At 32.0% G+C, this 15,546-nt stretch overlaps 3 protein-coding genes across 4 annotated transcripts; 1 reads left to right on the forward strand and 2 right to left on the reverse strand.

Moving 5' to 3' along the window:
- Positions 1–37: 37 nt before the first annotated feature.
- LOC128896247 (uncharacterized) lies at positions 38–4,806 on the reverse strand. 2 transcript variants are annotated; one of them, XM_054159477.1, is made up of 3 exons: positions 4,240–4,806; positions 2,508–2,638; positions 38–2,249 (listed from the first exon to the last, which is right to left on the reverse strand). In XM_054159477.1, the coding sequence occupies exons 1-3, from the start codon at positions 4,450–4,452 to the stop codon at positions 2,141–2,143; spliced, it is 453 nt and encodes a 150-aa protein (XP_054015452.1). In that variant the 5' UTR covers positions 4,453–4,806; the 3' UTR covers positions 38–2,140. The 2 variants fall into 2 exon arrangements, with proteins under 2 accessions (XP_054015452.1, XP_054015453.1); XM_054159478.1 differs by lacking the exon at positions 4,240–4,806 and adding an exon at positions 3,069–3,168.
- Positions 4,807–7,518: 2,712 nt separating this feature from the next.
- LOC128896246 (peptidoglycan-recognition protein SA-like) lies at positions 7,519–9,204 on the reverse strand. Its single transcript, XM_054159476.1, has 4 exons — positions 8,958–9,204; positions 8,322–8,535; positions 7,982–8,100; positions 7,519–7,905 (listed from the first exon to the last, which is right to left on the reverse strand). Exons 1-4 carry the CDS (start codon positions 9,010–9,012, stop codon positions 7,721–7,723), a joined length of 573 nt encoding a protein of 190 aa, XP_054015451.1. The 5' UTR covers positions 9,013–9,204; the 3' UTR covers positions 7,519–7,720.
- Positions 9,205–10,026: 822 nt separating this feature from the next.
- Positions 10,027–12,550, forward strand: LOC128896212 (WD40 repeat-containing protein SMU1). Its single transcript, XM_054159423.1, has 7 exons — positions 10,027–10,180; positions 10,255–10,321; positions 10,424–10,567; positions 10,685–11,442; positions 11,517–11,618; positions 11,698–12,034; positions 12,233–12,550. The coding sequence occupies exons 1-7, from the start codon at positions 10,155–10,157 to the stop codon at positions 12,329–12,331; spliced, it is 1,533 nt and encodes a 510-aa protein (XP_054015398.1). The 5' UTR covers positions 10,027–10,154; the 3' UTR covers positions 12,332–12,550.
- The last annotated feature ends 2,996 nt before the right edge of the window (positions 12,551–15,546 follow it).

The following is a 15,546-nucleotide window of genomic DNA, read 5'->3' on the forward strand; positions in this document are numbered from 1 at the left end:
TAATTTTAGGAGAAATAAATTAACGACATGTTTTAATTAAGATTAGACATACTCATTCTGTTTGGAGTTCGGATTGAAAAATGTAAAAATTAAGTTGGTTCTTCTTGTCCGAAGAAGATCTGTCGGGAAGAGTAGTTGGCGTAAACGAAATAATCGTAACACTGAATGTTTCGGTTGTAACAACGGAATTTAATGTTCGTAAACGTAACTTAAACTTAAACTTTATACGTTACTAATTAATAAACAAAATTTTAAAAAAATCACAGAATTATAGTCTTGGCTGATTAATCGACTTATAGTCCAGTGTCCCAGATGTTGTCCAGCCAAAGAATCCGGAGTTATGGATGTTAAGTACCTATGGGGAGAAAGGGCTGAAAAATTGAACCCATTAAAAAGAGACTGTATCCGTGCAGTTCTGTCCTCTTCTGTTCCCTCCCAAGCATCCCTCGTTGACAAATTGCTATCGGGCATGGTGGAAGCACCGAATGTCCATGCTCCTATTAAATCATTTTGATATTTCGGAGTGTCTGTATTAACGTTTAGAAGTGGACTTATATACATCATCGAACTAAGTTCCGCAGATAGAGATGCAGCCATCCTCATTGCTCCGTCTTGTGATAGGAGTTTTCCCATACTGTCAACCGCATTACACATCAACAGAGCGGATTCAGCATACACCTGTGTTGTAGTCCTAGCTAAGATGTATTGTGTAAAGTTTACTATATGAGCCAAGACTTGAGCCTCTGTATGGTGTTACGTACAGAGACTTCACTCCGTTTCGTTATTTTCATCAAACCTCTCCTCCGTGACATTTGCCCTTTCGAGCGGATGTGGCCGCGGCCCTTCGATAAAGTTTTTACTAAGAAACTAGTTTACTTACTAATCCTAACTATTTTCGTGAGTACCTATCCTATTGAATTATTAAATTAAGAAGACCCACAGCAATACACCTTTACCGCTCGTGGTGTATTGCATAGTAGAAGTTACGAGGCCCCAACTAACGAATCCTAGTGGCAACCCTACGTTAGCCATACGTAGGCGCGTTCACGACATCCAACCTCCTAGTGGCAACCCTTCGTTAACCATACGCTGGCACGTCCACGACAACTTTCCAATCTCCTAGTGGCAACCCTACGTTAGCCTACGTTGGTGGGTCCACGAAAGCACATCCCTGTTAACAAAATTGTCCAAACGATAACTATCCTCGGCAACGCGGCCGAAACAAGCCTCTCGACTCGTAACAATGGTATCTCTTTTTATTTCCAAGGTAAACTGGTATGAATGTGGCATTAGGTATGGTAATGTACTCGTCAATGTGCGATGCTGTTTCGTCCACACACACCAATATAATATTGAGGCAACTCCCAACGTGTACATTGTGTGCTGCAGGTATTGCTGATGGCTGCACGGCTAGTCTATTCTTGAAAGTTTTTGTAGGGTAGTGAAAGTACTTAGACTTCCATACATAATTCGATCGACCTGCCCATACCGTGGTTGGTAAATACATCATAATATATTCAAGAAGCCATGGCATCCCTAACATATGAAAAGTAACTGGTATGGCGGTCCAAGATGAGTCAATGTGGTCGCTCTGAAAGTATACTATGTGTGGGTCTGAGTTGAAATAGTGATCCGCACCTCGCGCAATGTCTACGAATGCCGGTAGTGCAGCCGCCATGACTCTGATATTTTGTGCCTTAATGTCATCTGCATGAAGATTCATTCAATTACTCATTCTAGTAGTTGTATGTTTAAGATAGAACTTTTGAAATAACAGAATTTGTATAAAATTGTTGTGTATAATAATAATAGTTTTTATTTCGCTTATGTAGACGTAATAGGCTTTCAATGTCGTTACTTTTTGTACATAGGACTATTTCTAAGAACTAAGTATAGGAGAAGGAAGAATTATATTTTGGTCGTTATTTTTGTTTTTCTGAATAATGTAATTTTATTTAGCTTCAAAACAAGATTATTCAAATTATCTGTTTTAAGTATTGTATAGAAATGAATTTTTCAATAAAATTGATTTACAATGACGAATCACAAAATGAAGTACATGGTTGTTAAAACAAACAAAAGTTATAAAACATGATAATTTTTAGATGTTTGTTGATGGATTTGTAAATTTGGTATGGTTTTACCACCAACCACCTCTTCCAGTCCATACTCTTCCTCCCCAGCCCCAACCGCTTCTCCATCCACCCCAGCCACCATTTCTCCATCCATAACGCCACGGTGTGGAATATCTTAAACAAATTGTTAATAAGTGCATGAATAAACAAATTCTGTTCTAAATTAAAAGAAAAACTATTAAAATAAATTTTAATTCCAATCATAATTTTTTTTTGCTAAAAGAGTCTACTAAAGTATATGTATTATTTATTTTAAGAGAGTATTAATTGACACGAATTAAAATACGCAGATTTCCTTTTACAATTATTATCATATTTATTGAAATTAAAAACTTCTATGACTTTTTGTTAAATTATTTTATTAAGATTTACCCCCAGCCGTTTGCATCAGCATCTAAATCGTTGACCTTGTTTGCGGGTGGTTCAATTTCCGCTTGAGCGGGTTCATTGTTAGGTTTTTCCTCCAATGTTGCTACCAACACCACCATCAGGAGGAGAAGAGCCTAAGTAAGAAAAACAGAGACAAAAACAATTTTATATATTAATTATTAAAACACATGTATTTTGAAACAGTTTTCAAATTATCGCGCTAAAAGTGCAAACAAAGTTTGCGTTCACGGAGCGGGGAACCATCCCCGCCATGGTGGCGTCACCCTAGCTTCATGTGTTTGAATCGCGTCGCGTTAGAGTTCGAATCATCTTTCTTACAAGCAAACATTCTCGTTATTTATTTGTGCGTTTCCATTTTCATGGAGGCTTTGAGAATTGCTGCGTGAGCTGCTGCTGATCAGACTATAATAAACCCCAGAATTCAAAACCACAGTTAACACACAAAACAAAAAGGTACATTGCCAGGCACATTCACATTAGAGTATTATCAATTCAAACTCGATACAAAACTAGAATTTACTGTAATTTAAAATAAAAATTTACGTTCTTCAACATTCTCTTTAAGGGTGCGTAGGAGACCGAGCAAAACTCCGAGTTGACTTCAGAGACAAGATCTATCTTGATCTATCTACCCTTGTCCCGGAGCTTCCTACTTTTTCCGCAGCTGTCGCTGAAGTCAACTCAATCTTTAAAATTTGTTTCGTTAGTATTGTTGATTTATATTAATAACTTGAACTACATTTATCGACATTTTGTATAACGAAATGAAACAGTATTTTGGTACATTGTAGCACACATTTTTCTCCAAAATGTACTTTTTGTAAAGTACTTTTCCATTACTTTTTACACTTTTTGAAACTTATCCGTGTAGTAAATAGTAGATATCACAAAACAAAATTCGCGTAATACAACTGGGTCGTTCTATCCTAGTAGAACTAATGACGCTTTAGGTCCCAAAAACTCGTCTCTTAATTTTTGAATTGTCCAATAGAAAATTGTATGACTTGAGTAGTTACATTATAATATTTTACTGTAATTATTATTTAATTTTTTAGAGCAATTAAAAAATACTTGTAGAAATGGGTAAAATATCTTTACACAATTATGGAAATGGGAAAACTATTTTTTAATACATTTTAAAATCCCTCTTAAGAAAATATTTGATTAATTTCGGTTAGTAGAAATCTTGGGCGCTCTAAAAAAGAACAATAATAATTTCTTTTAATAATTTTATCTGAAATATACAACAAAATTTTAATTATTCTGTGAAGTTCTAAATTTTTCTTAATTTTATATCAAACAACTAATTTACTATTCATACAGGCTATGCTGCAAATTTGTCCCTGGACAAAACTATATTTCATACGTGGAATTTTTCAAATATGGCGGTCGTAGGATGGTTATATATATTATATGTAATCGCGTTTTCCATATTTTCAATATATTTCCTTGTTCGATTTTCTAAGTTTGAATATTTATATTATTGTACAGTTCATTTAATCCACAATTTTCAAGATCGAATGCCTAAGAAATAGTTAGCTTGTCTAACATTTCATAGTCGTTTTAACAGCATAAAAATAAATAATATTAAAAGGAATGGCAGGATAAATACATTTTCACAATAATAACATTTCGTTCTAATAAAATATTTAAGAAAAGAAAAAGGCTTCACGACGTTATTACGTTCAGATTATTTAAACAAACACAAACTCACCAAGTGCACTGGTCGTAGCATGGTGACTGTGAAAACTGAGATCTGATCGGTCGGGATGGGGTTTATATACGCGTCTTCAAGCACAAAAAATGACAAAGAAGCGCCGAGACCACGCAGCTTAAGAATCAATTGGAATAACAACAACAAAAAAACAGATAAAGGAATAAAATTTGGAAATTCTATATGGGCAGCTAAACAACATTTATGAAACATTTAGCGAACATTCAAATCACTTTTTACTTGCAATATTTCCTAATTTAATTAAAATTTATTTCTTTAAGTTCTCAAACACAATTAAATCGTTTTCTATTCTTCGTATAACAAATTTTGTGCATGCCATATTGTCCTGAACGCATGCCCCACAGTAGACAAGTTAGTTAGGTCTATTATATGCCACAAAAAAATTGTTTAAAGATTATTCCAATACAAATTGAAAATTAAGGTGTGATTTTAATGTTGGTTACATTTTATTTATTTCATTATTTAATTTCTTTTTAAATAGTGTCCATTATACTTATACACAGTCCGAGGTACTTGAAACAGCATACCTAAATTACTCGTTTATAGCTATTAAAGACATTAAATATTAAAAAAAAACATCTGTTTTTGTTTTTAGTGGAAGCCTCAAATACATTTCAAAGTTGTTGGAGACAAGTAGAAGACTCTTGAGTACCACGTCGTAGACTAGTAATTTACTAAAAGTACTTAAATCAGTTATATTAACAGAATCGATTAAAGAACAAAATTTGGTAATTTTATATAGCCTGCTCGATACATATTCATCATACATATTTAACCAACATTCAAAGTTGGTTAAATATGTATGATGAATATGTATCCTTTCCACTTGGAATATTTCTATTTCGTAATTTAATAAGCAATTATTTTTTAAACGATGTTTAAAAATACTTTGCTTATTTCATTATTTCAGTTCTTTTTAAACACAGTTCATTATGTATATATAAGGGGCAAGATACTTAAAATAACATATCTGAATTGTTGCTCATAGGTCATTACATTTGCTTTACGAATTTTCATGAAAGGACAAATAAACACACGTACTCTTTCACTGAGAAGAAGTTGGTAACTTTGAAATGCCCTTGAGGCTGGCACATGAAGCCACAGGAATCGTAACGCGTGATGCACTTCTCGACATATATACGTGCATCTTTGTTGTCTGTAAAAATAGAGTAATTCAGGTGTGCAGTTTCAAGAGCTTTGTCCTGTGTATCCGTGAGGTATGTGTCCATAGGCATGTACAGGGTGTCCCAATAATGTTGTAACATTGAAAGGGGTGGTTCGGGAGGTGATTTGGAACAACTTTTTCCTTAGCGAAAATGTTGTTCGAGCCTTCGTTAAGGAGATATTAACGGAAAACGTCGACCAATCAGAGGGCGCGTATACCGATGGAGCAGCCGCGGTAGCGACATCTACGCGCTGAGCGGCCGCGTCAATGTCCTTCGATGCACGTCGAGTTACTTGTTCACGTACGAGCGCGGCCGCTCAGCGCGTAGCCTTCGCTACCGCGGCCGCTCTAACGGCATACGCGCGCTCTGATTGGTCGTCGTTTTCTATTAATATCTCCTCTTAACGAAACCTCAGACAACATTTTCGCTAAGGAAAAAGTTGTTTCAAATCACCTTCCGAATCACCTCTTTCAAGGTGTTACAACATTTTTGGGACACCCTGTATACATATACATATATACATGTACGTGTAAATAAATGTTTACTAATTTATATGGGATTTCGAACGCGACGTAGATAATGGGAAATACTAGTTTCATTTAATATAACATTATTCCAATTAATTTGGAACAAAGCAGGGGTCAATATATTTAAACGAATACGCGTCAGTTTTCAAGGTAGGCCAGTTACATTCCAGGTCTCTTAAAACACAACTGGTTTGCGTTTTTCTGAGGGCAGAGATAAATATCGTCATCCTCTTTTTTTATCAGCGTGCTAGCACTGCCAGATTCTGATTTTGCATAAAATATACTCTGGATTCCAAGTAATTTATTGCTTCCGAACGTTCGGCCCACATTTTAAAATCGAGGGAAAATAAAGACATATTTGAAATGGGGGATTGAGAATATTTTTAATTTCAATTAACAATATATATATATATATATTGTTAATTGAAATATATACAATATATATACAATATATATATTGTTAATTACTGTAACAAATGATTAGGTGATTTCGTTTTTGACGTGTAGCTTATAAAGTATCTAAATCGAATTAAGTATTTCTAGAATGTTTGTTTCGTCGTATCTCGAGAACGTATTCCAATAAATTTTTTTTATAGACGATTTTACATCTCGAAGGATGGGCTACTTTTTTCTATTTCTTTTTTGTTTTGAGAGAATAACTGCAAGAATTTATTTGTTTGTGCTCGTGCAAAAATGACGCACAGTCTTGTTTAGAACGAAGCATTTTCTGTTCCTAAATATATTATTTCAAAATTAATGAAAGTTATATGTACTTTATTATTATTTTATAACAAAAAATCGAACGAGTATTATAATTTACGTGAAACGGTCCTATATGACCTAATAAAAGTCATAGAGGGGTCACACACCGAAAGATACTTAGAAGATACAAGATTAGGACTACGGGTTAACCCAACCTGCTTTAGGTGCGGGGAGGAATATGAAACCCCGCTGCATGTGATAAGACGGTGCAAGGAGCTAGAGGACACCAGATTAGAGATTTTCAGGGCCCAACACCTGGAATCTACTAATTTAGTCGAGTTAGGCGTTGGCAGATTATTACGTTTTGCGAATGAGGCCGGCCTATCTCCATCTCACATAGCCAAATAGTTATCATAGTTTGTTCGTCCTAAGTAAATATAGAAAATTTCTGAGTTCTACAAAGTTAATCAAAATTACGTACATTTTAATCGTGACTTTAACGGGAAAAGAACATTTTATTACTTTTATTAGAAAAGTGATGAAAAAAAATATATATGAAATAAGTAAACATAGAAAAGTTAATTTTTATGTGACAGAATCACGAATTATTATGTAGTAAAAGTGGGGAAAAAGAAACGAAGTGTAGAATGTAAAAGATTATATTTTAGATCAAAAATATAATCCTTAGAGCTTACTTTAAGTATCCAAGATATAATTATTAGAAACCTTGAGTTAAAGTACATTTTACAGTTACAGTTACAAGTTATAACTGTAACACTTATAACTCGTGTGAGTATAAAGTTGCCTACAGTTAGGAGCCTTTCAATTGGGAGTTGGAAGGGGAAAATAATACGTAATTACAATTTACTTTGAATATAGCATTGTTTATTTGCCGGTATCATCTTAACCAGATCATTACGAACAAATAATAATGATTTAAAAGTATCTTAAATTGAGGTTATGTAATGTAACTTTACTTATTTATTACATTACTAAGTACTAAGATATTTTAACCCTACTACTGATAAATAATTAGTACGTCAAAGTAATGTACGAAAAGTTAAGTTAAGGTGTAGCAACCCATTCTGGCCAATTTTGAATTTGTCCCATGAGTTCAAGTCCAGGACTTATAATGTTCACAACTTGTCTGGCTCCGATTACACGAACATTTTCTCTAAGTATTCCTTGTGATTTGCCGCAAAGAATCAATTTGTGTGCTGCTTCCATCATCTTGTCGCTTGCAAGTTTTTCTAAAATTAAAAAAAATTATTGAACAGAGTAGAGTAACCTAAAATAAGAACCAACTTTAAATATTTTATGAAATACCATGAAAATTTCCTATGAAGGCAATTCCAATGGACCTTTTATTATATCCATAAGTATGAGCTCCTTCTTGGTTCCATCCAGCACCTTCATATATGTTTCCATCGCCACCAATTAAGAATCTGTTTAATGAATTAAGAAAATATATCGTTTTGTATATTTATAATTCATAAATTTACTGAAAGATTTTTTTAAATTAAATTGGCATAATAGTTGAGTTATTAATCATTGATTACTTTTAATGTATTACTATTTAAATTGTGGTACAAATAGTATTATGCTCTATCCCAGGAAATAATACATGTGTTTCTTTTTTATACTATATATCACAAAAGATACTTAAGAATATCCAATGTCAGTCCATCCAAGATCATCCATATGATAAGAGGCAATAGCTTGAACTCTCGCGCTACATGTAGTCTTGGTGTTACATTCTGGAGTAGCTGTATGATGAATTACAACGTAAGGAATTGGAAGAATCAAGTAATTCACATCTGTTGTTCCTCTCCCACCCCATATGCTCCGTCTAATTATTGTAGGGCAATTTTCAACTGTAGCTGCAAATCGTGAAAGTGACTTTAACAATAGTGAAGCTAATAGTTTACATGCATAAATTATAATATAATAAATAATTTATAATAAGTGCATTGTAAATTTTAAATGACTCTGTATGCATAAACATTAATATTTTGTACTTTAGAGAATGGATAACCAAATTTTATCTTATATAAGGTGTTCCATCACAATGTTTATGTTGCTTTTAATGAAAAAGGAAAATATTCTCAAAAAGACGTTATTTTCTTTAACAACTATAGCTAAAATTAATTTTGAATTCATAATCTATAACTCGAAAACCATTATCAATAAGTAATGAACACATATAACAATGGACATGAAGACAGCATAAAATGGACAATGATATTTAACAATGGTTACTACTAAATAATTTTATTGTATTTGGAGCTATTTAATATCTTACCAGCAATGCAGATATGAAGAATAAAGAGAATAATGGTAAACATCTTCCCTTCCATTTTTAAAAAATTGAAGTATGTAATAATATTATAATATTATTTAAAATAATACTCAATATTGACAGATATTTGCAATAAAATATATGATAATTATACACTTAATAAAGTATTGAATTATTAATTGTTGAAATAGATAGATAACTCAGCAAATGGAGTTCATGGTCGATCACCTTTAATCTCTATCTATATTTTTTTTTTATGAAAACAAAATAAAATGAATTTTTTCAAGAAAAAATGTACGTATGTATTGCATATTATAACTAAATATTTAATATAATAGATTCTGTGGTTAAATAACATACCAAACATAATATGAATAAATATAATTTAAAAATAAACATTTCTCTCTTATAATGTTTCATACTTCCATGTATCGATTTTTTTTAATTATGAATTTAAATGCTAGTTTTATATGTTAAAGTGTGTATACTGAAATTATGTTTTAGTTTACATACTTCAATATAATTATTAATGAAACTTTAGGTATTTAATTCAAGTAATCATCAGTTAAACCAATCGTAAACAGTTTTCTTTATTATACAATTCGATTATACAGTAATTAGGCTGAAGACATTTTGTACATAACAATTTTTAAATGAATACAAATGTAATAGTTTTGTCTTAGAACAATATTAACTTTAGACAAACTTCTGTAAGCGTACAAATTTGAATTATTGTAAAAGATAAATCTTTATGAAATATGCAAATAATTTGTATACAAAATATATGTAACTATGGTGATTTGAATAAATTAAATATAACTGACATAACCAAATGCTACAACCTATATAATAGAGTAGCGTTTTCAAAATTATATTTTATGAAAAATTGTAATCAAAAATTTAAAAAGATGTAGTTAATTAAATAAGTGTTATATATTTATAGTGTTCAAAACTTATGTATCAGTAAAATTTATAACATTATTTTTATCGCCTTTTGGCGGATTTAGAACAAACTTTATGAAAGTTACTATATCATATCACTAGATAAATCACTAGTTTTTAAAACCATTATCAGCACCCTCACTGTGATGAAAATGATAATACTTCATCGTTTGTCGACATAACCTTAGCAAATGTTATTTCTCTCTTAAATATAAATATTTACCTTCGTACGCGTTACCATCCTGGATATTATAAAAAATGTCGATTGAAATTGAATCTGCTGAGTAATTACTTTATATTTATAAATAAAATTAGTTATATTAATTCTCATTAGTCACATTGTACCATTTGTTTTCAGTGTAATTCGTTTAATACAACAGTATCTCAAAGAATCGAATCTCGTTAAAACATTACAAACATTACAGGTAATTTTTAGCAATTTGTATGTATATAACTGTTGAATTAGAAATAGTATGTAATGTTTGTTTTGTTTTATAATTAAAATCAATCAATGTTTATATTTAAAGGAAGAGACAGGGGTGTCGTTGAATACAGTGGACAGTGTAGATGGTTTTGTAGCGGATATAAATAATGGACATTGGGATACTGTATTAAAGGCTATACAATCATTAAAATTACCAGATAAAAAGCTTATCGATTTGTATGAACAGGTTTGCTATTGTATTTACAAAATATGTACCATGATAAGAATTTACGCAAAGTAATATATTTTACTTTTTAAAATTTGTTCAGATTTCATGGTATATTATACCTCTAATGGTTTGTAGGTCGTTTTGGAATTAATTGAATTACGAGAATTAGGTGCAGCCCGTTCATTATTGCGTCAAACAGACCCCATGATTATGATGAAACAACAAGAACCTGAAAGATATATTCATTTAGAAAATTTACTTGCACGCTCATATTTTGACCCTCGCGAAGCATATCCTGATGGAAGCACAAAGGAAAAGCGAAGGGCTTATATAGCTACAGCTCTTGCCGGTGAAGTGTCTGTAGTACCTTCTAGTAGGTTACTTGCGCTATTAGGACAGGCATTAAAATGGCAACAACATCAGGGTTTATTGCCACCTGGTACTACGATAGATTTGTTTAGAGGAAAAGCAGCAGTGCGAGATCAGGAAGATGAGAAATATCCTACACAACTTTCGAAACAAATTAAATTTGGACAAAAGTCGCATGTAGAATGTGCACGTTTCTCGCCGGATGGTCAATATTTAGTTACCGGTTCTGTAGATGGATTTATCGAAGTCTGGAATTTTACAACTGGTAAAATTAGGAAAGATCTAAAATATCAAGCTCAAGATAATTTTATGATGATGGAACAAGCAGTATTATCGATGGCTTTTAGCCGTGACAGTGAAATGTTAGCTGGTGGTGGACAAGATGGAAAAATAAAAGTGTGGAGAGTACAAAGTGGACAATGTTTGAGAAGATTTGAGAAAGCACATTCAAAAGGCGTTACATGTCTTCAGTTTAGTAGAGATAATAGTCAAATTCTGTCCACATCGTTTGATACCACTATACGGTATGTGAAAATAATAATTACAATAAAGATCTGTTCTCATCAGTGTTATATTATACGCCACATTTATAACATAGGATACATGGACTTAAATCTGGAAAAACGTTAAAAGAATTTCGAGGGCATGCTTCTTTTGTAAACGAAGTAGTCTTTGCACCAGATGGACATAATATAATAAGGTACACACAGTTACGAATTTAATGTTTGAATAATTTCATTTTAGAAGCCTGTATTAAATTTGTTAATTATATTGATTAGCGCATCTTCGGATGGGACTGTAAAAGTTTGGAGTTTGAAAACAACAGAATGCATAGGCACGTATAAATCTTTAGGAGCCGCAGATTTAACTGTAAATAGTATACATCTTCTGCCTCGCAATCCTGAACATTTCGTCGTGTGTAATCGTTCAAATACAGTCGTTATTATGAATATGCAAGGACAAATTGTAAGATCGTTTTCTAGCGGTAAACGAGAGGGAGGTGACTTTGTGTGTACAGTAGTAAGTCCACGCGGTGAATTTATTTACTGCGTTGGCGAAGATCTCGTGCTTTATTGTTTTTCTACATCATCAGGAAAACTTGAAAGAACTCTTAATGTAAGAATTTCATATTTGTACACGTTATGTTCAACTAATTTTTAATTTAAAAGTTATTAAAAATTGTTTTCATTCGCATACTAATATAAAACGAATTGTAAGTGAAACAAATATTGTTTCCAAGCGATTCTATTCTTTGTATGTAGAACAATTTACTCTATATCGTTTTGGTGTTATTGTATAGTTTGTATGTTTCAGATACATGAGAAAGATGTAATAGGTTTGACGCATCATCCTCACCAGAACCTTTTATGTTCTTATAGCGAAGATGGTCTTCTAAAATTGTGGAAACCATAAGACTGTTAAAAAAAAAAATCAATTCAAGCTCAAATGCTTTTCTGTAACACATGTAACAATATTTATTTTGTAATACAATTCTTATATGTTCTATGTTTAATCATCTCCAATCATAAAAAGTAATTTTTATCCATAATCTTATAACAACAATTTTATCATGTAAAATTTTTATTATGATGTAATAAACCTGTGGTACCGATAACATTTACTTCACTGCACTATCTGGAACAGTTTATTTAGCAATGATTGTTTAGTGGAAATTATCGAATTACTTATTCACTGGAAGAATATTTAACTCCGGATTTATTTTCCCTGATTATTTAAACCTAATCAAATGTTATGGTCTCCAGCGCGGTGTTGAAGGTGTCTGGGTAGATACGCACATGTATATGTAAGATAAAGGGTGTAGGATGCTGGGATGGGTGGCTGGCTTGGTACCTGAGTGTTATAGATGGTAATAAGTCTGTAGATATCTCTCGTCACGTAGTACGAGAAACCCATGGGTGTTGCATGGATGTTGTGGTAATTGGGTTTGAGTAAATAAGCAATTATTATATTTTGGTTTGGCAAATATTATAATAATGGGCTAGAGGGGTTAACCGGGTTATCTCGAATACGATCATCGGCACAGGCGTTTTAGAGAGCGCCAAAACCGGCACCAGGCTGCCGCTTATTTTTGTTCATTTTTCAACGTAGCTGCTTGGTCGAGAAAGACTTCGATAATAACTTTACAAAACTACATAAAGTTTTTAGATGGGATTAGAACAAAATTAAGCGATAGAACTTATTCGAATCTGAATTACGTGATGTCTTAAATTGTTTATTATTTAAATTTCTAAAACGTCGCTTTGTTAAAAATGTATTAATTTTTTTTTAAATTACTATGTATTACTAAATTGTGCCAGCACAAATTGTATCGGTAAAATTATATTTTCGCCTAAGTGTTCTAAAATGTTTATACGGTTGTTCGACGTAATTCAATGATTACGTTCAACACCGCTATTCATCGAAAATAAGCGCATACATGTACATAATGTGTATTCTCAAACAAATGGACCGGAAGACCCATGGCTAATGCGACTTTAACGACATTCGATCTTTTTCACTTTGTCCCAGTTTCCTGTCGGCTTTTGGTTTAGTTAGACGTTCAATTATCGGTCCATTTGTCGATTTCTCTTCTTGATACAGCCACCGAAATGAGGACGCTCGTTTACATACATTGTGGCAAGGTACCACTTATTTTATGAGGTACTTTCACGCCAAATTGATTACCTTTTGCACTTCACTTTAGGGACATTGATAAACAAGCAAATACATGCGTTTTATTTTCATTCTTGTTCTTAATATATCAAAATGACAATGTGAATCAACCGGTTATATATATTTGTTGGCATTTTATATCATATTTCAATATACATTAATGTATACGTATATACATTAATTTATTCTTAATATCTTTCTTTTATAATTAATATATTCATTTGATTCGTTTTATATGTATGAACGAATTTTATTAAAATTATTTCATGTATATATGATAATGATTTGAATTTTTAAAATTTATTTACACATGCGCACACACATATATATATTAATTAAAAATAATTATATAATAATTTGATATGAAGTTTAAATTACATTTCAACATACAAACAGGATTTTGATGAAACTAAAGACTGTTAGTTTAACATTTGATTTAAAAAATAGTAAGATAAAATTTCAAGTAGTAAAATGTTCATTCCTTAAATAAATAAGTCCATATGTATTATATCCAGAAAATTGATTTATGATATATTTTAATTAATGATAATTAAATAATTAAACGTCATATATGGTACATGTAACTTCGAATTGTATGATATATGCAACATTAAAAAACACAGGTACACTGTCAATTTATGGTGTTGTATGTTTCTCTTAATTTTTAGAACTACTACATGTTGCTTCACCTTTCTTAAAAAACACATTTCAGAGATTCACATTTCTTAGCTGTATTTTGTAATGTATTATAATCTTAAATGTTTATATTTTGTTTACTTCTTCGACAGAATATTTGATAGAACTAATCCTTTATTTAATCTTATATATTTCATTCTAACGCACTAGTGATAATTATGTTCCATAAATAGCATATTTTCGAAAGAATCGACCATTGACGAGTACGCACCTATTATTCAAAAAAATCAGATGCCCCTACTTAATTATAATCGTTTAGAATACCTGCTTTAATAGTATAGTTTGGACATCGCGAGCGTTGGAAAAAATTGTTACTCGAATATAAGCATCATCGTAGAGTTACTGAGAATTCATTCACGTGAAAGTTGTCATTTGGCGAAGGTACGCGTAATTTATCATCGTACATTGTCACTATCGTACGGTATTTTTTGACGAAATATATCTTCGGAGGACAGTAATAATTAAACTTAATAGTCTCGAAACCTGTTGCGAGGAAGGAACTTCGAATGGTTGCTTTTTGAACGAAGCTGAAGGGACATGCGCTCGAGTAATTTTACTTCCCTTCCGCCGACCTCGTACGAGTTCTCTCAAGCCTTATTAAATACATATACAAATAAAACGGTAAAACGCCTCGCCACATTCGTAATTCAATAACAGTGTTACGTGTAATTACTTCCGCGAGAAGAAGTAATTAAACGAATAAACCGAATGCGATTGCAAGGTGTCTACGTGTTAAAGATGACACTTCGTCTAGCCTGCGGATGTTTATGCAAATTCATTTATTTTTTTGTTAGGGGAAATGTATATTTTGTTTACATATTTTGATCCCTTTCGCAATCCTGCTTAGGAAAGTGTCAGGATAAAGTGGTAACAAAATTAATAATTTGAGCATCTTCTTCATTACAGACTATTGCTTAAAATATCTCTCAAATTTAACATTTTTTTTACCAGTGGCTTCAACTATAAACTTCTTTAAGAGAGAAACTTTCTGATGTCATTTTAAGCTGATCCTTAGTTAAAAAGTAAATTCTAGAAGACTTTTAAACTTATAGTATATTTATTACTACAGGTTGCCGAAGATTAACTCGAATAAATATCAATTGATCTATTCAACACTCATGCAAAATTTAAATCTGTCGCATAAGAAACATGAAGAAGGAACCAATCTAAACTTTTCTAATAATATTCGGTATTAAGTGTTCCAACTAATATTCGATGTTTGATCTAACAATCAGAAGCTTTCTACAAGGAGCAAGAAG

Source organism: Hylaeus anthracinus, unplaced genomic scaffold, assembly GCF_026225885.1.
Source record: "Hylaeus anthracinus isolate JK02 unplaced genomic scaffold, UHH_iyHylAnth1.0_haploid 0, whole genome shotgun sequence".
NCBI classification, from domain to species: domain Eukaryota; kingdom Metazoa; phylum Arthropoda; class Insecta; order Hymenoptera; family Colletidae; genus Hylaeus; species Hylaeus anthracinus.